This window comes from Cyprinodon tularosa, unplaced genomic scaffold (assembly GCF_016077235.1).
Source record: "Cyprinodon tularosa strain WSP-4 unplaced genomic scaffold, ASM1607723v1 ctg947, whole genome shotgun sequence".
Taxonomy (NCBI): domain Eukaryota; kingdom Metazoa; phylum Chordata; class Actinopteri; order Cyprinodontiformes; family Cyprinodontidae; genus Cyprinodon; species Cyprinodon tularosa.
Window position 1 is genome coordinate 83,307 of NW_024039726.1, and position 24,192 is coordinate 107,498.

Genomic DNA, 24,192 nt, shown 5'->3' on the forward strand with positions numbered 1-24,192 from the left:
CCTGCAATTTATGGAAGTAAAGCAGAATAAAATCCAGCAAGATCAGTAATATGTCAATTAAGTATATGCCACATTCCCATGTAAATATCTGTCTTTGGAGGATGTGTTTTTTAGCACCCCTAGTTCTCTCATTTTTATTCCAAATACAGTTTATAATTTGAATCACAGGGCTATTTTTATCTCTATGGTTCAGTATTTTCTCAAGTAGCAACTTTAACTGCTATACTTTCCTGTCTTAAAAGGCAGAACTCTTCTAGTCTAAAAAAACCTCATTTGTTGAAATGGGGGGGCCTATTGTTGAACCCCTTAGGGGCTTTAAAAAACAAAAATGCCTGTCTCTTTTTGCGCTTTATGAAACAAAGTACCCTATATTTTGTGGATGTACAGCTACATTTCTCATGTAAGTTTGCGTAGTTTTAAAACAAACATTTATTTTTCATATTGCACCAGTACAGTTAATGAGAAACCTGTACTTGTGTGCTTGTTTGTTCTGTCTAAAATGTTTATTTTGGAATAAAGAGGTTAATATAAAAAAAAATATTTTGTGTCCGATTCATCGATTAATCGAAAAAATAATCGGCCGATTCATCGATTTTCAAAATAATCGTTAGTTGCAGCCCTAGTTAAAACTCAAGGTAAATACTCTAAAATACATCCAATCTGCTATACCTGTGTGTCACAAAGTGTTTAGTAGTCTAGCAAGCCAAGTTTAATGCGTGATGGCTTTGTATTCATGATGATTTCTGTAGATTGCTGAAACGTGCAACGCCTGTCTGTTTAAAAGAGCCGACCACGCTGCGAGCGGAAGGCGCGGGTTGGCGTAAGTTGTGACTGTTCTGACGGAATTCAAAGTTTGTTTAATATTTGTTTTTCATATATTTTGTACAACTTTCTTTGTTTCTGGGTGACCCAGAGGGGAGAGAATTTGCGGTGTCACAACTTGTGAGGGTGTGTGTTGGTGAGCAGGCCGCCCTCTGGAAAAGTGAGTTAATTATTTCTTCACGTTACTTGAAGTTCTAAAAATATTTACAAATCATTTAATTCATGAATGTATGTTTATTAGGAAGCAAATGCACTTTAATGAGACAAATTTGTGACTGTGATATTACCTGTAGCCATGTATTTACTTGAATTTTGCTCTGTTTTCTGTCTGTTTAGGACAGGTCACTACTGTTGTCTATACTAGCAACGTTTGCATTTTTTTACTGTCCTGTATAGTGTGCAAGTGCACCTGTCTCTTACTAATATTGAGATCCTTATTTTGTATTTTTATTGTTCATTCCAACTGTTAAAATTCACAACAAAACAAATTAATACTGTGTTCTACTGGGCACAGTCGGGAAATAAAACAAACCCACAAAGAGAGTTTTCTGTGTCCTGTCTTTCCATCACGACTGGGTCACATTTTGGTGTCAGAAGTGGGATTTCCCGTTTAGTTTTGAGTTTTAAGTTTTATAGAGAGACAGTGAGCAGAGCTTTATAGACAACAGTAGTGGCTGGGAAGATTCCAGTCCTGGTCCGGGATGGAGACGACTGCGGTGCGAGGGTCCTGAGGTGGTCGTGTGCTGTGGCGGCTAGTGCAACAGGACGAGGAGGAAGTCTACATCGGCGGTCCAAGGAAGAGAGAAAGCAGGACAGAGACATTTGAACTGTTGCATCTCAACACAAAGTGACTGCGTGATCCCGCGGTAGAAAGAACTCAGAGACATGTCGCAAGAGGACGAGGGAGCAGGCCCTTCAGGGGCTGGACGAGGCTCAGATGAAGACAGCCAAGCTGCCCCTTCGCTTGACAGTGGAGGTAACCCTTTTGTGCAGCTGCAAACACAGATTCTCGAACTAAGTAGAAAACATGATGCTGCTATGTCAAGTATTTCTAATATGTGTAATGTTCAAACCAGATCTGTTGTTTACATCCCAAGAGAAAAGGCAATTGTACCTTTCTGTGGAGAAGCGGGAAAAGATGCTTACACTGTTGATGAGTTTATAGATGAGGTGGAAAGAGCAATGAGAACTAGGGGTTTGCATGGGGAGGATCAAACTGATTTCATTCTCTCACAGCTAAAGGGCTCTGCCTTAGAGGAAGTTAAGTTGCGTATGGGTGGGCAAGCGAGACAACCCCGTGATCTCTTTTCATACTTGAGGGAGGCATTTAGGGAGAAACGCACCACTCCACAGCTCTTACATGCTTTCTACGCCCGTCGGCAACTAGATGGGGAAGACCTGCGGGATTATTCACATGCCCTGTCTCAGCTGCTAAACTCTGCACTACAGCAGTCTCCTGGTGTAGTACCCGACACGCAGCTAACACTCCGCGATCAGTTCATTGAAGGCGTGCGTGGCTCCACTCTTCGGCGCGAACTACGCAGACTTATTAGAGAGAAACCTGATTGTAATCTCTTTGATGTTAGAGAAGAGGCATTAATGTGGACTATGGAGGACCGTCCACGCAGTGCTAATGTGGCTAGAAATAGAAATATAGTAGGTAACAGACCAAATGACAACTTAGAAAAGACCGACTCCACAATAAATTCACAGACAGGTCTGGCTTTTACTCTACAAGAGGTGGTTAAAATAATCGCACAACAAGCAATAGGAGAATTAACCAATGCAGTTCGAGAGCTCACTACACAGGCTACCAGTTCTGAAGACAGTAGGAGTGCTAGGACTAAACCTAAACCCAAATACACCAGAGACGGTCAGCCGATTTGTCTGCAATGTGAGGGGGTGGGACATATGGCCAGATACTGCAACACACAACGTAAGCCTACCAATCAGTCTCCAGGCATGCCTGGTTCTGCGGTACAGGAAAACGGGAGCCCCCCATTGCTCTGAGCCTGGCAATGCGAGGCAAGTCAGAAGGCTCAAAAGAAACTCTGACCAAAGAACACTTTCTGGAGCATGCTGTAGGACAGTGCCCTGAGGTGGATATCCAGATCGGAGGTGTTCCCCTCAGATGCTTGCTTGACACGGGAAGTAATGTAAGCACTTTGACCGAAAGTTTCTTTAGGAATCATCTACATGGAGAAGATGAAGATATGCACTGTACTGCCAAGTGGCTAAAAATAACAGCAGCCAACAAGTTGCCACTGCCCTACTTGGGTTACGTAGAACTAGACGTACAGGTGATGGGACTTACTGTTCCAGAGTGTGGTTTCCTAATAATCAGAGATGATGGAACAAAAAAGGTCAACGCCAGAGAGACAGATTCATCCCTGCCTGGCATAATAGGGATGAACATTGCAAAGCGGTGTAGACAGTTAGTTCTCTCCGAGTTTGACACCGCTCTAGGTGGGAACTGGATTCCAACTGGAGGGAGGCCTGCCACCATGTACAGGAAGCTGAGCTGGTGGAAAAGATATCTGTCGCCCGTGTCGCCAGTAAAAACAAAGTGCGAGTTCCCGCCTCATCAGGTACCACTGTCTATGTTAGGGGTCACAGTAAACAGTTTGAGAGCATGTTGTTCGAACAAGGAAACGTTCCACTGCCAGGTGGGTTAGTTGTGATCCCAACCTTAGTATCAACTAACAGCCTATTGTTTCCAGTCCAGGTAATCAACCTTTCCCAGGAGGATTTATGGCTGCCACCTAAGGCTAGAATAGGAACCCTCAGTCAGGGCCAGTGCATGGATGGTGACCCATATGAAGTGAAGTTTGAGCGCATTTCTGCTGACCATGAGGAGGTGAGCATCAATCAGAAGGATTGTCAGGAAACAGACAGTGACATACAGGACTTGCTCAGCCGATTACACATTGGAGGTACACCAGAAGAACAGGCAGAAGTAAAGGTTCTCCTGGGAAACTATGCAGATGTCTTTGCACTTCGCGACGAAGATTTGGGGTACACAGATCGTGTGAAACATGAAATCCCGGTTTCAGATGAGACACCCGTTTCTCAGCCATACAGGCGCATTCCACCTAATCAATACAAAGAGGTCAGGGAACACATTTCTGAGCTGCTGCGAAAAGGAGTAATTCAAGAGAGCTCAAGCTCTTATGCTTCACCAGTCGTTTTGGTTCGAAAGTCAGATGGAAGCCTTAGACTCTGTGTGGACTACCGCAGGCTAAATGCAAAGACCAGACGCGATGCATTCCCACTTCCCCGCATTGAGGAAAGCCTGGATGCTCTGAGTGGTGCAGAGTTCTTCTCAAGCATTGATCTTGCAAGTGGCTACCACCAGGTGGCAGTGCATGAGAAAGACAGAGACAAGACAGCATTTACCACACCATTTGGCTTGTATGAGTATTTGAGAATGCCTTTCGGGTTATGCAACGCCCCGGCAACGTTTCAACGTCTCATGCAGGCCACGATGAGTGACTTGGTCTTCCAAATGGTGTTGATCTATTTGGATGATCTGCTCGTGTTCTCAGCAACATTCCAAGATCATCTGGTGAGACTAGAGACTGTCCTGAAAAGACTAAGGGAGACTGGGCTTAAGGTAAAAGTTGAGAAATGCCACTTCCTCCAGCCTAAAGTCAGGTTTCTGGGTCATGAAGTCTCAGCCCAGGGCATTAGTGCGGATCCTGACAAAATAAGTGCGGTGACTAAGTGGCCCATCCCTAGTACTGTGAAAGAGCTGAGGTCCTTTTTAGGATTTTGTAGTTACTACAGGAGATTTATTGAGGGTTTCTCCCAAATCGCAGGGCCACTTCATGATGTTGTGAATGTATGTATTAAAGAGAGCAGTCAGTACAGGGCTAAACAGCTTTTTATTTCGGCCTGGACACCACAGTGTTTACAAGCTTTCGAGCTACTCAAGGAAAAGTTAACCAGTACCCCCACGCTAGGCTACGCTGACTTTAGCCTTCCCTTCACACTTGAGACAGATGCTAGCAGTCTAGGATTAGGTGCTGTCCTTTATCAGATACAAGGAGGGAAAAGGAAAGTTATAGCTTATGCCAGTAGGAGACTCAGAGGGGCTGAAAAGAACGATCAGAACTACAGCAGCATGAAGCTTGAACTGTTAGCATTAAAGTGGGCAGTTACAGAAAAGTTTAGGAGCTATCTTCTGGGTTCTAAGTTCACAATCATAACAGATAACAACCCCCTCTGCCACCTGTCCACAGCTAATCTAGGAGCCATTCAGCAGAGATGGGTTGCACAGCTGTCTGTATTCGACTTTGAAATCAAGTATCGCCCTGGTCGTTGCAATACTGCCGCTGATGCCCTTTCCAGGCAGCCATCAGGTGATGAGCCAGAACCCGACAGCGAGGATGCAGAATATGATGGCTGCATAGCCATATGTAACATGTTCAGGGCAGGTACTGATTTAGACCTAGATTTAGTTGCAGCTGGAGTCAAAGCTTGTGAAGTCAGGCTGCTGCATGTATCAGAAGCAAACGAGGAAGCGGTTGGTGAGACTGTGCAGGACAGCACCCCAACCATGCCTGGTTATTCTAACGCAGAGCTTCAGCACTTCCAGGCATCAGATCAGACACTAAGTGTCTTCGGAGATTTCTTGCGGAGACAGAAGAAACCTGGTTACCCACAGAAAATGGGTCTACCTAAACCTGTGCGGTCCCTGTTGAAACAGTGGGCCCGTATTAGAGAAAAGGATGGACTTCTGTACCGTGTGATTGGGGATGCTCATCTTGGGCTGTGTTATCAGCTGCTATTACCAGCTTGTCTCAAAGAACAAGTGCTCAAAAGTGTGCATGATCAAATGGGGCACCAGGGAATTGAGCGGACAATGAGTTTATTGAGGCAGAGATGTTTCTGGGGAGGAATGTATGAAGATGTGGAGCAATGGGTGAAGAAATGTCAGAGGTGCGTGTTAACAAAAATGCCACACCCCCGAGTTCAGGCACCCCAAACTCCCTTCTTGGCTACTCGCCCACTGGAAGTTGTCGCTGTTGACTACACCACACTTGAACGTGCCACAGATGGACGTGAAAACGCTCTTGTAATAACTGATGTGTTCACAAAGTTCAGTCAGGTTTTTGCCACACGAGATCAAAAGGCAGATACTACAGCCAAAATCATACTGAAAGAGTGGTTCATGAAATATGGGGTACCAGAACGTCTGCACTCAGACCAGGGCAGAAATTTTGAAAGTGCAGTGATTGCTGAGCTATGCAAACTGTATGGGGTGAAAAAGACCCGGACAACACCGCACCACCCTCAGGGTAATCCTCAATGTGAGAGATTCAACAGGACGTTACACAACCTTCTCCGTACGCTTCCCCCTGAAAAGAAGCGGCGTTGGCCCGAACATCTGTCAGAGCTGGTGTATGCTTACAATGTTACGCCACATTCAACCACAGGGTATTCGCCCTATTACTTACTGTTTGGTGTCCACCCACACTTGCCAGTTGATGCATTGTTAGGCCAGGAGCCAGTGAAGGATGACAAACTGGACTGGTTAGCGGTGCACCAGGAGCGTCTCCAGGACGCACATGCCAGGGCCAGAGAATATGCGGAACGAAAGGCTGCAGAGAGAGTCATTCAGCAACAAGGAAAAGTGTTTTGCCCACCGGTTGATATTGGACAGTTAGTGTACCTCCGCTACCGACCACCAGGAAGAAATAAAATTCAAGATGCCTGGGCATCAACCGTGTACAAAGTGGTTGATATCCAGGGGACAACATACACCGTAGCTCCTCTGGAAGGAGGGTCATTGAGAAGGGTGCACAGATCAAACTTAAGGCCGTGTGTGGGGCCCACACCAGTACGGAAGCCAAGGCAACATGACCAAGAGGTCGTCACTGCGGATGAACATGAAGAGCCAGGGACTGAGGTTGAACATCCAGAATTCATCTTGATGGAAGAGGTTCAGTACCCAGTAAAACATCCAGTGAATGATGAACCTGAAAACCTGGATGTGATGGTTAGAGGGCCAGGAGATGACTTGGACAACAGAGCTGAACACCTGGAGCGTGAGGATCTGGTAAGGCTGGAGGAAAATGGGGATTTTATTGAGGAGGACCGAGAGGAAGAACCAAACATTTGCCACTCACCTGCATCAGAAAACATCAGCTTGCCTTATGAAACCTCACAGGCAAGGCCTGCTCCAATTCCAAGAAAAAGGGAAACTGGGAGAGCTAAAGCAGGCCAGCCCACACCTGCACCACGTAGGAGTAGGAGAGAAATGGCAGGGGTACACTCGAACCCATTTAACCTACCCAGGTCAGCATGTAACGCAGTGTCCTTCAGCCCAGATGTACTCTCCCATCTGCTAGCTGGTATGGTTCTCTACACCAACAAATTTAGGGGACAAATGGTTGATCAGGAAGTCATCGAGGACGATGACTTGTAGCAGGGGAGAATGTAACCAAGTGAATAAATAATCGCTATCAGTGTGACACAGCTTATTCCTAAGAGCTTTCAGTTCATGTAAGATTTGTGTTGCCTTTATTCTCTTTCTTACTGTAATATTGTGGTTACTGCATTTGGGGTTTTTGGGGACGCTGCCTCTTTAAGAGCAGCGCCATCTTAGAGCATGCATGCACGTAGACTCTGCATTCTGTCGAGCGGGAGTCTGGAAAGTTAACAGACTGCAGACATACATGGTGGTTAAAACTCAAGGTAAATACTCTAAAATACATCCAATCTGCTATACCTGTGTGTCACAAAGTGTTTAGTAGTCTAGCAAGCCAAGTTTAATGCGTGATGGCTTTGTATTCGTGATGATTTCTGTAGATTGCTGAAACGTGCAACGCCTGTCTGTTTAAAAGAGCCGACCACGCTGCGAGCGGAAGGCGCGGGTTGGCGTAAGTTGTGACTGTTCTGACGGAATTCAAAGTTTGTTTAATATTTGTTTTTCATATATTTTGTACAACTTTCTTTGTTTCTGGGTGACCCAGAGGGGAGAGAATTTGCGGTGTCACAACTTGTGAGGGTGTGTGTTGGTGAGCAGGCCGCCCTCTGGAAAAGTGAGTTAATTATTTCTTCACGTTACTTGAAGTTCTAAAAATATTTACAAATCATTGAATTCATGAATGTATGTTTATTAGGAAGCAAATGCACTTTAATGAGACAAATTTGTGACTGTGATATTACCTGTAGCCATGTATTTACTTGAATTTTGCTCTGTTTTCTGTCTGTTTAGGACAGGTCACTACTGTTGTCTATACTAGCAACGTTTGCATTTTTTTACTGTCCTGTATAGTGTGCAAGTGCACCTGTCTCTTACTAATATTGAGATCCTTATTTTGTATTTTTATTGTTCATTCCAACTTTTAAAATTCACAACAAAACAAATTAATACTGTGTTCTACTGGGCACAGTCGGGAAATAAAACAAACCCACAAAGAGAGTTTTCTGTGTCCTGTCTTTCCATCACGACTGGGTCACATTTAGTTGATTAAACAAATGTCAAATTAGTGCTACTCTTACATAGGTGACATTTTGTGGTACTCTATCCAGCTGTGGTCGCATCTAAATCTTGCAGGGCAGTTGTCTCTAAATAAAAAGCCACTGTTACAGTAAGAGTTTGTCACACATTAAACAGATCATTGAATATGTTACCTGTGACTTTAAGTTTCTCAGTACCAATGCTGACCTCCTCCTCATCTGCAGAAAACAGAACTCTCTCACCATCAGCACTCTTCACTTCAAACCTCTGACACTGGGCCTCCACCATGTCAGATCCTGAAAGAGCAGGAGAAGGATTGAGTGTCTTAGATTTAAAGCATACTCCAAAACAGTAAGAGACGGCTCATGAAAGCAGTCGGATTCCTTCACTAAACTGTCCGTAGTGTTAAGAATAAAGAACCGAAGAGGGCTATGGGCTGTAAACCAGAGCATCTCTTAGTTCATGCTTGGGCACCACATAAACGGCAAAAATCAAATTGCGACTTTTTTTTTTACAAGGATGTAGTTGAGCTCCTGTCACTTTATAAGCTACTTTGACAGGCAGTCAATCTTTGGAAATCTTCCACTTAAGGGAAAATATTATGTTGTTTTACAGCTTTTTTACTTAAGGACAAGGGCAAACCTTTTACAAAAATATATGTTAACCAGAAGGAAACATTTCAGAAAGACATTTATATAGACAGTAATGTATAAATTCACTGTATATACCACACAGAGAGGATGGTTAGATACATAATGTGACTGGTCTTTGAGCTAGGTTATTACTGGAAAAGGAAAGACTAAGACTAAACCAAATTAGGAACAAATTATGTTTCAAAATTTTTTTGACTACACAAATTATATTAATAATAAAAAGGCGCTACTCACTTTTTTTTATTTGTCTAATTTTTGTTTGGGTGTGTTTTTTTCCTTTATTTATAATAACTTGTCCACATACCAGCCAGAGCACTCCTTTGTGTAATACTAGAGTTTGATCTTGTTTGACCTCAGAAGGACAGTGAATTTTAAGCTACTTTGGCAAACATGGCTGAGGATTTAGTAATGCATGTCAATATACTTTTGGCAGGGATGGGTGTCCTTGGGTGAATGGCTGATCGGACAGGACTTTGCCATGGGAAGGAGATTATTTCTGAATCCAGCTATGTTTAATAATTCCTGTTGTAATATACAAGACATTAATACTGTGATACAGTGGTCCTGGTCCCTAAGTGTCACAGTCCCTTATGTTTTAGATGTGTCTCTGTTGCAGCAAACATGATTCCAATGATTGCATTACCTCTTCAGTATGCTAGCAAGTCTGCAGAAGGATGTTCATTATTCCTTTAGAATGCTCACAGTGTAGGGGCAGAGGGGAAACTTAAAAGATGCAGGACTGTGTGTCCTGAAAACCAGGGTTGAGAAACTCTTAGCAAAAGATCTTGTAATATTAACACGCTACAGTATTTCTAACAAACATAAAGACTTTTCTCTACAGCGCTTGTCAGGTGGTGTCATTATATCTGAATGAGTAAATACACTAATATGAGCCTTGGGAATTAAGATGCTGGTCTTAAAACTGAAACTCTATTTCTATGTTCGAGGCTCTAATTTTTAAAGAAGGAAGGAAGCGGTTGTTGAGTTGACCAGGTAATCGGTCAACTTCTAAGACCTGCTGGTCTCTACAACCCTGGAGACCAATTAAAGGCATTGAAGGAGTCCTTTGCATAATTTAAATTATTTTGCTATATTTTGGTTATTAGTTTAAAAAACGGCAAGCTGTCAGAGATGAAGAGCACATACAGGCATTTATATGTACAATTAAAAACTACTAGAGACACTAAAATTTTGTTTTTTTATGTTTTATGGCACTAATGTTAGGTATTTGTGAGCATTAGTTGCAACTGGCTTAAAGAACATTGAATAAAACATAAAAGGATTGGAACGAGGTTGTCAAACAAACCTCAGAGAGGTATCTTGAGGACAGGTGGATACTGCAGAATTTCTCTTTAACCTAAACATGTTTTCAAGTAGGCTGGACAGCCGGTATTCTAAAATATCTAAAATACTAAAACATGTATGGATTACTCTACAATAAACATGCTTTTGAAAACAACAAGCAAAACAGTTTGAGAACTATTTATTAAAAAAGAATGGGACCATTTTGAATGCCTTAAATAAGACAAGAATAAAATACACAATGAAACTGGACTCTTCTACAAACTTTGCTATAAGATCCAGTGTTTGTTTTACTCACAAATACACACAAACAACCTGGGTTGTATATCTAATAAGCTTCACTAGCAATAGGATGCGATGTTACAGAACATTAAGCTTTGCTTCATTAGAAACTTATCAAAAGAACAGTGGAATAGGAAGAAAAAACCCAAATTGAATAGCGAACAAATAATTGTAGATATGATTTAATGAGAACTGTCAGGAGTACTGACAAGTGCTTCTTTTTTTATTGCCTGCATTTCATACAAAATAAATAATGTTGGATATTATTCTAAGGAGTTGATGAGAAACCTCTGACCTTTCAACTTGTGCAAATTTTACTTTACTCTCTCTGTGCATCCATCACACTTTTACCTGTGATGCTGCTTCTATCCAAATACTAAATAAAAATGCCCTACAAGCTTGTCTTTCGCATCACCGTCATGGAAAACATGTAAATCACTCATACATTCGCTACAAAGTTGTACTTAAGCAAAAGAATGTGAGTCTACAATTCTTGCTCTAAAAATAAAAAACAAAATGTGAAAAAAAAAATCTGCAATCTGTTAATAATTCAGTATCTACAGAAAGGAGAAAAGGCTGCAATGTGCAGGCCAGTGGCAGATGCCCCTCATATATCAAAATGTATGTGAGACGTTATCATATTCAGGGTGGTATTGCGGCATGAACATGAATGCAGAGAACAGACAGTTGGACTTACGCTGGTGATTGACTGAGGAGGAATTTTTAAAGAGTGATAAGAAGTGATGCAAGACATATGACTGGAGCAACGTGACATGAAGTGAAGTGACAGCTGAAAACCAGAGAGGAGGGAACCTTATTTGACAACTGTGAAATTCTTGGCTTACAGTTATCTGACTGGTTTGAGTGAAAGCCAAGTCTCACTATTCTCAGTGAACAGGCTGAGCTCCAGGCTGGTATAGGAGAAGATGCAGAGAAAAAAAAAAAATGAAAAAAGAAAAAAAAAAGTATATCCCCCCAAAAATTATCTCCCATAACTTGATATGATCCAGTACTGAAAGATTATGCCAGGGCCCGGCCTATGATGTTAATACCAAACTAAGTTAACCTGAGGAAACACAGGGGAGTAAACACAAAGCAATTTAAAACTCTATATAAGGTGCCAGCAGTCATATTACTTAAAAAAGTGGCTACAGGTCATTTGTTTTAAATGATTGCCTGGAGAACTGGCAGCACAAAAAAGCTTTGACTATTTTCTTTATGCATGTGAAAAAGGTGCATTAAAATAAAAGAAACTAAAATGGTCTTAGAGCTACGCTTTAAATATTTTTTTTTTTTGCACAACAAATAGTATGCATTACCATTGTATATGCTGTGGAGGAACTTCAAAGTGTCTCTGAATTAATCCCAGTGGTTAAAAAGTACCTGGTTTCACTGAAAAACAATTTTCCCAAACACTAATGACTGTCATCTTTTTCCATTTCCTTTTCCTGTTGACCTGCAGGTTGAAAATGTTAATTCTGTGTAAATTACCTGTTTTTGGATAAATAATTGTCACCTGCAAATGCCTCTTTTTGCCTGAGCACACCAAAGTTATTATATGACCACCAAAATCCTTACATATCCTAGATAGTTAGTTAATGATTAGTTAGTTCATTATTAATGTGCTGATTTGAAAAATCACTTCCTGATAGGATTCCTCCTTTAGTTACAGTAGAATCACCTTACTAATTTTTTGAGAATACCTCACTGATGGGAGAAAGTTAAGTGGGTAAAACAAGAAAGAAGTGCATGTAAGAATATAAGTGTCATAACTAAAAACACAATATAATAAAATAAGATGCAGATACAATATATTATTATGAATATGTAATATGTCATATGCTGTACATCTATGCCAAGTGCTGTATGTCATCAGGTGAAATAGCTTTCGCTTTTTGTAGCCTTAAAATGAAGACATCACATTTACATTTGGAATTATTAAACACCTGTATAGTCTATTTACATTGATCTGGTCCAAAGATTATTTGGGGTTATCAGGATTGACTGATGAAACCTATGAATCGATAAAACTTTAGTAAAATCTTTTTAAAAAACCCACATTGATATGACAACCTAAAAAAAACCACACAAAAAAACCCTGAAAATCCTATAAGGTAAGCCCTCAGTATTAGTATTTATATAGTTTTAATACCCATTTTTGAAGAGGACAGTGTTAATGAATCCAAAATTACTAATAACGTGTAGCACTGACATTTGATCTATAATAAGTAAAAAAAAAAAAAAATAGAGATATCAACACTACAATGGAGATATTTGAAAAGTAGATCTTCTTTAAATGAAACTAGTTTGCAAACTGTGTTATTTGCTCTGCATGTTTAAATAAACATCAATAGCACAAAACTGTTTAATTGCTGGGATGGATGGGCAGCTCCAGTCCTCAAGGACAGCTGTCCTGCAGCTTTAAGATGTGTCCTTGGTCTAGCACATCCGAATAAAACACCGTAATTGTATCTCCAGCATAAGGCCACTCCAAAGTCCTGGTAATTATCCAATTATTTGATTCAGGTCTGTCAGGGACATATCTTAAGTTGTCAGGACACCGGCCTCAGAGGACTGGAGTTTCCCATGCCCGTCATAAAGTTTCTCAACAGCTCATCAACAGGCAGGTTGTACACAATAGGTCAGATATTTGCTCATTATAATTCAGACACAATTTATTCATCCATCATTCTATCCACCTCTTCATTTTCACCTATTATTGGGCATCTTTCAGAGTGACCTGACTGTCATGTTTGAGGAAATTAGCTATAGCTGGCCAGGAACCTACAACGTAATGCTGCAGCTGGATCTACAATGGTATAAGCAAAGAATATTTTGCTGCACAAACAGCAAGGATACTGCCAGCAACACAAAGTAAGTCTTTTCCAGGAGTCATTGTACAGAGCATACAGTGGGAATATCAGCTAACTAAAAATGATCTTCTTCTAATAATGGATTTGGTGGAGCTCTGCTTCTGTTGCTGTGTGAGGCTAAGCTTTGCTCAGCTGGGTTTGCAAAGTGATGGGCAATGCCGCATAACTCTGATATAATAACCTGTAGATTTTTGAAATTACTAATCATACACACATCCAGACAACTACTACAATCATTTACTGCAGAGACCCAAATGGAAAATGTAGAATAACATCAACAATGGATAACATACTATAACATCAGGACACTGAACTTTGCATATTGGGTGTGTTTATCTCCACTGACTTTCATCAAACACTATAATCCAGAACCACGTCCGATACCATTTTCTGTCAGATCGGATTCGATGTGTTCAGGGCTTTGGTTCCACCATAAGCTTTGGTTAAAGGGGGGCGATTGTATTTTTCTGCAATAAACACTCCAAGTGGAATGTAAAGTATATGAAATGATCTTCAAATGTTTATAATTTCCGCTGTTAAACATGACAGGGAAATTATGACCCGGTGGGCTTGATTTTTGTCCAAAGATCCCACAATGTTTTTCAGTTTGAGTTTATGCTAATACTGCAAATGGTATATTATTCTTACAGGTGCTGGTCATAAAATTAGAATATCATGAAAAAGTAGATTGATTTCAGTAATTCCATTTAAAAAGTGAAACTTGTATATTATATTCATACATTACATACAAACTCATATATTTCAGATGTTTATTTTGTTTAATTTTGATGATTACAAATGACAACAAATGAAAATCTCAAATTCATCATATCAGAAAATTAGAATATTGTGAAAAGGTTCAAAATTGATGGCCCCTGGTGCCACACTCTAATCAGCTAATTAACTCAAACCACCTGCAAAAGCCTTTAAATGGTCTTTCAGTCTAGTTCTATAGGCTACACAATCATGGGGAAGACTGCTGACTTGACAGTTGTCCAAAAGACGACCATCGACACCTTGCACAAGGAGGGCAAGACACAAAAGGTCTTCGCTAAAGAGGCTGGCTGTTCACAGAGCTCAGTGTCCAAGCACATTAATAGAGAGGCGAAGGGAAGGAAAAGATGTGGTCGAAAAAAGTGTACAAGCAAGAGAGATAACCGCACCCTGGAGAGGATTGTGAAACAAAACCCCTTCAAAAATGTGGGGGAGATTCACAAAGAGTGGACTGCAGCTGGAGTGAGTGCTTCAAGAACCACCACACACAGACGTATGAAAGACATGGGTTTCTGCTGTCGCATTCCTTGTGTCAAGCCACTCTTGAACCACAGACAGCGTCAGAAGCGTCTTGCCTGGGCTAAAGAGAAACAGGACTGGACTGCTGGTGAGTGGTCCAAAGTCATGTTCTCTGATGAAAGTAAATTTTGCATTTCCTTTGGAAATCAAGGTCCCAGAGTCTGGAGGAAAAGAAGAGAGGCACTTCATCCACGTTGCTTGAAGTCCAGTGTAAAGTTTCCACAGTCAGTGATGGTTTGGGGTGCCATGTCATCTGCTGGTGTTGGTCCATTGTGTTTTCTGAGGTCCAGGGTCAACGCAGCCACATACCAGGAAGTTTTAGAGCACTTCATGCTTCCTGCAGCTGACCAACTTTTTGGAGATGCAGATTTCATTTTCCAACAGGACTTGGCACCTGCACACAGTGCCAAAGCTACCAGTACCTGGTTGAAGGACCATGGTATCCCTGTTCTTAATTGGCCAGCAAACTCTCCTGACCTTAACCCCATAGAAAATCTATGGGGTATTGTGAAGAAGAAGATGCAATACACCAGACCCAACAATTCAGAAGAGCTAAAAGCCACTATTAGAGCAACCTGGGCTATCATAACACCTGAGCAGTGCCACAGACTGATCGACTCCATGCCACGCCGCATTGCTGCAGTAATACAGGCCAAAGGAGGCCCAACTAAATACTGAGTGCTGTACATGCTCATACTTTTCATGTTCGTACTTTTCAGTTGGCCAACATTTCTATAAATCCTTTGTTTTTATTGGTCTTCAGTAATATTCTAATTTTCTGATATGATGAATTTGAGATTTTCATTTGTTGTCATTTGTAATCATCAAAATTAAACAAAATAAACATCTGAAATAAATGAGTTTGTATGTAATGTATGAATATAATATACAAGTTTCACTTTTTAAATGGAATTACTGAAATCAATCTACTTTTTCATGATATTCTAATTTTATGACCAGCACCTGTATTTATCAGTCTTTTCAGTTATTGTAGGTATAGAGGATTATCTTTTATTTCCGGGTGGATCATCTAAACACTGTAAGTATCCTCCTAATCGTCAATCATTCTGGTGATATATTTACGTAAGGCTCGTCCCGTTAGCTATATTTTTCCACACATGGGCAGTTTCAGGGGTAAATCTGTGGTGAGCTATGGTTTCAGAGAGTCATTGAAGCTCACCTTTCTCACCACGATTCTTTGAAAATGACTTAAGAGAAAAAGAGTAAGAGTGCACGGAGAGCTCTCCTTGCAAAGCATTATGGGATTTGCTGTGATAACTAATAACAAAGATGGCACAGGCACCACACAGTGAAGGAGGAAACATGACCAATGGAGCAGAAAGCAGTGATCATATGTCTGAAAGGTCTGTTAAATGAGTTCACTATAAAGTCCCTGCTCTATTTAGTGATTGAAGGATTTAGGGGTTAGAGCGGATATTCAGGCACAGTAAGCTTGTATTAGCTATGAGAACAGCAACTTTTAAAAAGAGCATATATAAGGAGAAATGGGCTTGTGCACTCTCTCGCACGGGCAGTTTTTTAAAAGTAGAGAGGGCGGGTCTTTTAAAAAATTTGCGAAAATCTTCCACAATACCTTTGAGGAGATATTTAGAGATATTCTTCGCATTTAGGATTTTTGTTTGGAAGGTAAATAGCTTTTATAACATATTTCACACTAACCTAAAGTAATTATTTAAAAAAGTCTGGCTCAGAAAAAAATGACACGTCTTAAAAATGTTTCTCGCCTTTACAAAAATACACCAAAAACAAACTATATTACTGGAAAAAGCAATAAGATTTTGGTTGCTGGACCTTGATTATTTTCTCTTGTATGTTTATTTCAGATTTTTTTTTTTTATCCTACCTTTACATTTCTCATAATTTCTTTCTACATTTTCTTTCTTAAAAAACTTTTTTGTATAGAATAATCTAAAAAAAAAAAAGAATTCTTAGCATCTCAATTTGTATTGAGAGTTAATGGATGGAACACATTAAAGTGGTGCAAGTCTAACTACTTTACTGCAGCCCATTAAAGTGTTAAAGCCATAATAAAAGTTATACCGGTTTGCTCTCCTGGAGTTTAATTCAACATTTTAAATTAGGTCTTCCAGCGTTGAGGGGATATGACGCAAGACGACACAATAAAAGGACTGCGGGGTCGCCACAAAGAACAGTGTAAGCCAAGTAAACACTTTATGCATGGTAGATTTTCTTAAACAGGTCTTGCTCTCTCCATTGCTCTTTTAAATTCCTGTAGATGAAGAACCAGAGGAGCTGCTTAAACAGTATGTGACATTCATGTAAATATTTTGCCTCTTGATGTGCGTCTGCAGCTTCAGCACACATGCATGGACATGCAAATTTGCATATATGAATACTAATGGGTTCTCATTCTAAGAAAAATATTTAAAATTAGGTTGGTCTTGTCCTTTGGCTGTTAAAAGTTAACCTTATTTTGTCCCTTTTTATTCACTCTTTAGGTTTCCTGGGGGTACATTTCTGGCAATGGGCTAAGTGTTGCATTAAGGCTTCTAACTAGAACGTGAGGTTATGAAAATTAAACTGCTCCATCTTTGAACTTTTTAAATAGATTTTCTAAACACATTTAGGATGTCTGAAAAACTTTAATGCTTGGCTGGGTTTGGTCATTTGCTAGATGTATTTTTATCTTTTATGATTTGGAGTATAGGTCGTTAATTCGAACCTGTACAGATTCACAGTAGCTAAACATTAGACATGCCTTTTTTCTGCCAAATAGCAAAAACAACCTGACAAAAAAAAAAAAAAAAGGTTAACCTCAGGTGTTATTCCAAAAAGTTTTAAACATGCTTCTGTGCAACCCCTCCAGGAAGCAAAAAAGAAAATCATTCTTGACTCTTATGTCTTACTTAAGGGTGGCCTCTAGACAAATTTTTTTTGGCAAAAGTACTACAGAGATGTCTATATCCAGCTTTACACTATCTACTGTAACAATGCAATCCTGTAAGCACCTCCAGTCTTGGTTTAACACTTAACATAAAACTGTTGTGGGACTTTAACTTTATCCATTTAGCAAAGGACTCAGTGTGTGCCTCTTATGCCATTAGATTCAAAAGCTGCATTTGACTGTTATGAAATTGTCATCTTTAGGATTGCATGGATAGGAATCAAAGTTTTAACGTAGGGATAGTTTGGCCGTACTCAAATATTAGTTAGCATTTGTTTTCTAGAGGAGCACTGTGGGGTTTTAACAGAGGCTATTCTTGTTCCTATTGTTTTATTATTTATTTTTTACTGCATCTGTTGCCATTTAATGCTATTTAGACTTAAAACTATTTATTTATTTATTTTTTTGTAGAAGGCTTTGAAGTTTACCTTACTGTACCACTGCAGCACACTGATGTTTACATTAGCTATTTGCACTGTTAGGGTGACCAAACGTCCGTATTTCCCGGGACATATCCGTATTTCACGTCCTGTCCCGGGCGTCCCGGGTTTTTTTTAGAAAGTGAGGAAATGTCCTGATTTCACTGCGCACGACGCTCCGTGTGACGTAATCCCTGAGCCGCGTCAGTGCAGGCAGCCCTGCTCTTAATCAGAGGCTCTGTTCGAAAAAACCTGGGCTGCATCCTCCAAGGACGCGGTCTACCTAGACTGGATCCTTCGAAGTCCTTGAAAATAAGGAGGCCGGAAGAGTTTTGTCTGTAAATTCGAACAGGTCCACCCTTCGGCGGGTTTTACTAGCGTATGCTCTGTTGCTTAGCAACCGTGAAAGTTGACACACAAAGCAGGAAAGGAATGAATACCGAGGTTTTCAAAACTGTTTGTTTATTTATTTATTTTTTAAAAAGTTAGTGCGAACAAAGACTACACTCACAAGAATCCAGAATGGAATAAATGTTCCTACCACCGGGAGCAGGAACAAATCAAATCAAATGTAATGATAGAAACCTTAGTCAGTTAAATAACCTGCTGCTGTCATTCTGCACATCTCTGATGTTGCTGCTATTTTCAAATATCCAATACTGTAAAAATGTCCATAGCTGCATTTTGGTTATTTATTCTCCAGTTTTATGTTGTTAAAACACTTTACAGTATTTTATTGTTTATATTTTAACTCTTCCCTATTATGTTATTCTTATACATTTTTCTAAGGTCCACATTTGTGAGACCATTTTCAATAATCTTTCTGCTGCTGTAAATTTGCCCATTGTGGGACAGTAAAGGGATTTTCTATACTATAAAAGGGTTAGAAATACATAAGTAAATCTAAACAATGTATGTATAAAAATATATCTGCAAAATCTCTAATATTCAACAACAAAAAATACTTAGTTAAGCATATTGTACAAAGCAACAATAAAAAAATTAAACTCCTATCAGATTTATAGTCCCCACTCTGCAGATCTATTAGGATCTGTCCTTAAATTACAGCCAAACTCATTTACACAGTAACAGATAAAAACCTTTAGATAAATCAAACATTACCGCCACATATCTGACTCAATAACCATTAAAACAACTATTTTCATTCATTTCAGACGGAACTATTCACAGAGTTGTATTATATTAAACTGAACTTCCAATTTTCACCACTGTTCTGCGCCAAGTAACATTTCCTCTGATCACGGAGCAAATCCCGATGATGAGACATTTGTTCTTTCAAACAACCCCCCCCCCCCCCCCCCCCCCGCTCCAAGGTGTCCTGGTTTTCCCAAATGAAAATATGGTCACCCTATGCACTGTTCATTCAAAAATATGAATGACACTAAATCCTTTGAATATGAAGGAAAACAGATTTGAAGTCATGTTGTTTAGGGCCATTTGCACAATGAAAACACATTTTCATCTATTTATACAGACGATATACAAATATTGAACTGTCACAAATTTGGGTGTGAAAATGGACTCCAACCTCAAAGGTTACATTAAGACCAACACAGTGGTTTTAAACTTTTCTGTCCTAATTGTGCAGCAGATGTACAATGAGAGAAAGCCTATCTCTTTGAAATGCAATTTTTCAAAAAGCATCTTCTTGTATCATTTTGAAAGAAATATAGCAGAGAGGGGTAATTTCACTTGCATTAAATACACCAGCTCTTTTTGAACTGGTACAACGGAACAAAATATCTTGATTTGCCTAATTTGAAGTGTAGTTGAAAACTCACCCTTACTCTCTAAGCTTCAGGCGAGTATGATTGTTATGGACTGTTATTATCAAGATCGTGTAAAGGGAAGAGTCTATAATCTTGTTGGTGGTCAATAATTCCTAGTTTTGTTGAGTCTAAAAACATTTCAAAAACTAAAAACATATTGTGTATTTAGTGTTTTGAATGCATTTGTTTTTCTTATATCTCTGTAATTTTTTTCCCCCTGCAAAGCATTTCGAACTCCCATGAACATGAATGATAGTCTGCAAATAAACTCGCCTTGTAATGCAGTTTAACATTTTTAGATGGCTTTTGATTATGTTTTACTAGTATTTATTCTGTTGTCTCATTGAGATCCAAAATCTCATGTGAGAGAATAGGGTTTTTCCACATAAAGCAATAACAAAAAGGTATTATAGTAAACACTATAACTGCCAATTGTACTCAAATTAAACAGGCTTATGAAATATACCCTAATAAAAAAACGAAAAAAAAAAACAAACATGTTTCATAATGAGATTTCTGTTTTTTTCTTGTGACAGATTAGAACTGAATCTTCCCGGTTCATAACTCCAACTCCCATATCAGCAAGAATCAGATTTCTGATGTGTTTTCACACAGCCCATCCCTCTGATATCACCCTGCCCTATGGCAGCTTTAAATCCACAAAAAAAAAACTTTTTCTCTCTCTTCCTCCTTTTCATCAATCTGGAAGCATGGAGAGTTGCAACATTCCAGCTGGGCATCACAGTAGATGTGGTGCAATCTCGAGAACCATGGTCCCTTTTTGCTGGCGAAAAGGACTACATCCCTCCTTAATAGAGCTCTGAGCTGAAAATCCAACCCAGCTTGGTGGTGACCTTTGATACAAGGATGAGGAGTTTTTAAATCTCCACCTGTCGATTGACCAAGTAGCTCCCGGTTCGCCCCCGGCCAGGGCAGCCGTCACTTTGTCCAGTGTGCCTTTCTGCTCTGTGAGACCGCTTAGTCACTTCCCGCGCTCCTGAGCTTTTTGAAGTTGCAGGACTAACAAAGCAGTTTGGTTTATGGTCAAAAACTATTTTTATGACAGGTTTTGAAATGCTCATTTTATTTTCCTATATAACACAAAATGTAATTCTGAAAAGATCATGAATTCTGTACTTATCTTTAATGTTAGTATATTGATGTGCATAATTAACCACAAACAATCTACATTTTTTTAAATATTCCACTTGAGAGTATTACTGCTTCCACCGTCTGTTTTAGAGGAAATAAAAGGGTAAGGGTGCCTAATGATTAGCTAAGGGTGGCCTGGCCCCCCATCTAGCACCGGACCTGAGTGAACGGGAGGGTGCATGAAGGTGCAGCAACTCAGAAAGATAAGATGGAGCAAGACCATGGAGAGACTTAAAAACAAATAAACTTTAAAATGACTCCTAAAATGTAAATAAATACCATTGTAATGAGGCTAAAATGAGGTTAAATGTGCTCATATTTACGAGAGCCAGATAAAAGACATGCTGCAGTGTTTTGCACTCTCTGGAGTTGATCAATGTTAGAGGTATTACCGGTAACCTCTTTCCTCTTTATACAGCATTGACCGGTTGTCTAAAAAGAGCAGCACCTACCTGAAACTTCCTTTGAGTAACAACTTGAATAGACAGAGAGAAAAAAATTCCTTGTGGTTGATGATTATTAACTGCTTGAATTATAAACCAAGTTTTTAACATTTACTGATAGTGAAGACATCTTGGATTTTAACAGCTGTCCAAAATAACACCTGGTAATTGAGTAAATTGTCAGTAACAATCAAATTTACCAAAGATCCCTGAATTACATGTTAATCAACTAATGTTGTTTTCAAAATTCAGCTGATACAGGTAGAACACTGAAGAAAATAAAGTCCTGAGAGCAAGTATTGTGCCCCTAACTGACAAATACAAGGATAAATGAGGAAGCCAGAATTGGCTTGAATTGACTCATGAGACTCAGGGATTAGTACGTTTTTCAGTCATGAGCGTGACAATGATGGCCAGTTGGCCTGAGAATAGTAAATTACAATGAGTGGAGATTTAGACATTGTTAAAACCTGTTAAACTCCATGATGGAAAGCATTCAACATCCAGAGAGGTAGCAGGTGCACAAAGTGGTATTTTGCTTGATTTATGCTTGTCTGAGTAATTCTCATGGTTTTCGTTCTCTAAGTACCAGCTCCTCCCTGTCCTCTGCGGATGAGCCATTACTATGTAGAGCTGAAATTTTCCCTAGGAAGCACCTACTTTGACTGCCCTGCGTCTGCATAGTGAATGATCTCTCTGTGTGAGAGACCGCCGCAGAGTCAACAACACAATACTTGCAAATGTCTATTGTCTCCACATGAAAACCTCCTAAAATAATGGCTTGATACAATCAGCTGGGTTTCCTTAGATAAAAAAATAAGTCTCATCTGCCTTAAAATGACATGCATTGTAAATGCATATTGTTGCTGGTGCTATATAACTAAGCTGAATTGAACTGAAGTAAAGAAACTGTCCTTTTTAGGAGGGGATAGATGTGGGGCAGAGCATCTTGGCTCAACGCTCAGGGAAAGTAGCTCTTTTAGCAGCTAATATGAACAGGGAAGCAGCAGTTCTTTTCTTAAACTAACGTGTAACCTCTCATTTACACAAAGTCCTTCATCAATGGGTGCTATATTCCTTAGCAAATAGAAGTCTTTCTAGTCAGTGCATCTGGCTCTGTTTCGCTGCAGTATGAGGGACAGGCCAGTGTGTTATATTTCAAGTGTTAAGTATAAAGATCTAGTTTATTTATTACTGAGGAAAAGGCATCAATTTGTAGAAACAAGATGGCCCGACAGTAGGTCAAATTTTTGAAGAGTGAATTAGATCTGGTATATTACAAAATAAGAGGTGATGCATGGATGGAACCTACTGACATCAAGCGTGGGCTGCTTAACAACTTTTTTTGGAGTGGTTGACAGAGCAGAAAAGGGAACTAGTGTGTGTAAAGCTGGCCTAAGCTCTGAAAGTTTTCAGCAGACTCTGCCCAGCCTTCAGAGGTGGCTTGATACAGTGAATTCATGAAATAATGCCACCCGCATGAAGAGGCGGCTTTCCTTTGAAGAGTCTGTCTTCCTAGTTGGAAGACAAACAACAACTTATTATTTTCCCTCTGCTTGAGAAAAACAAAGTCTGTTTCTGACTACCATTATTTTTTTCTTCTTTTTTGTTTCTTGAAGCCAGAAATTTGACACTTAGGAAATTTTTGTTTTGTGTTGTGTCAATAATCTGTTTTTTTGTGAACAAAATCAAACAACTGAATGGACATCCTCTGAGACTGATCAGTTAATTTGTTAGGGCTTGTTTTTGTTGTATGTAACTGACTTTGAAAGGCTTAGAAAGCAAGGTCTGGGGATTTAAAGAAATAAAACTTCGACATGTAGAGCTTGAAGTGATTTTTTTACTTCCACCCATCCATTTTCCTTCACGCTCATCCTGAGTGCGGTAGCGAGGGCTGCCGGTGTCCATCTCCAGCTGTCTACTAGCGAGAGGCGGGGTATGTCCTGGACAGGTCGCCAGTCCAACCCCCTCCCCCAAAAAAAAAAAAAATGGAACATCTGTCATTGTGTATTTGAGTTTCTTTCTGTTGTCTCTTGTGCTTGCTCCCTTCCAGTTAGTTCTATTCACAGCTGCTCCACATCAGCTCATCAGCCCATCCTTTGTTCTGCTTCCCATATATACACCACCTATGCAGTTTCTCATGGCTGGTTTCCTGTTGTTCTGTTGCTTTCTCATCATTTGCTCCCCATTAAAATTTTTCCTGAAATTGACTTGATTTTTCATTTTCAGTATTGTATGTTTTTGGACTTTGCTTCAGTTGCCTGTGGGGACCTTAATATTTCAACAACACTAACCTATGCCTCCTCATCTCTGCATTTGGGTCCTTAAATAACCTCCACACATTCTTGATAAGCATGGCCTTTCTCTCACCAGCATCTTTGGCTTATATCAGGTAATGCAAGTCAAATGGAATAGAGTCAAAAGCAGATTGCTGACACCTTCTAAACAGCAGCAACAAAATATTTACAGGTTTAATTTAGCTCCTGTCTTGTTAATGTAACCCATTTTCTCTCTCATATTGCCATTCTTTTGCTTTTAATTTAATAATCTGTGTTTTAAATTCTGGATTTTGCCTTTTTCATGCACATTCTGACTGTATCAATTTGATCTGCCTGTAACATTTAATTCATGGTTCATAAATAAATCACCATAGACTTGTTGCATACAGAATATCATTGAATGGGATGGTCATGAATCATATATGCTGAGTATGGTTTCGTAGTGTATGTGTGAGTTGGTTTGGTGAACAATGATCAAAGCCTATCTAAG

At 39.8% G+C, this 24,192-nt stretch overlaps 1 protein-coding gene and 1 long non-coding RNA gene across 3 annotated transcripts in view; one reads left to right on the forward strand and one right to left on the reverse strand.

Moving 5' to 3' along the window:
- Positions 1-24,192, reverse strand: part of LOC119776628 (zeta-sarcoglycan-like) — a 475,955-nt gene that overhangs the window by 54,557 nt on the left and 397,206 nt on the right. Inside the window, exon 5 of the mRNA XM_038275169.1 lies at positions 8,464-8,586. Within this exon, the coding sequence (XP_038131097.1) occupies positions 8,464-8,586 (123 nt within the window). The remainder of the gene's footprint in view (positions 1-8,463; positions 8,587-24,192) is intronic.
- On the forward strand, positions 624-8,205 carry LOC119776629. 2 transcript variants are annotated; one of them, XR_005279805.1, is made up of 5 exons: positions 624-635; positions 750-1,798; positions 7,636-7,706; positions 7,800-7,868; positions 8,045-8,205. It is a non-coding gene; the product is annotated as an uncharacterized LOC119776629 (long non-coding RNA). The 2 variants fall into 2 exon arrangements; XR_005279804.1 differs by having other exon boundaries at positions 7,636-8,189.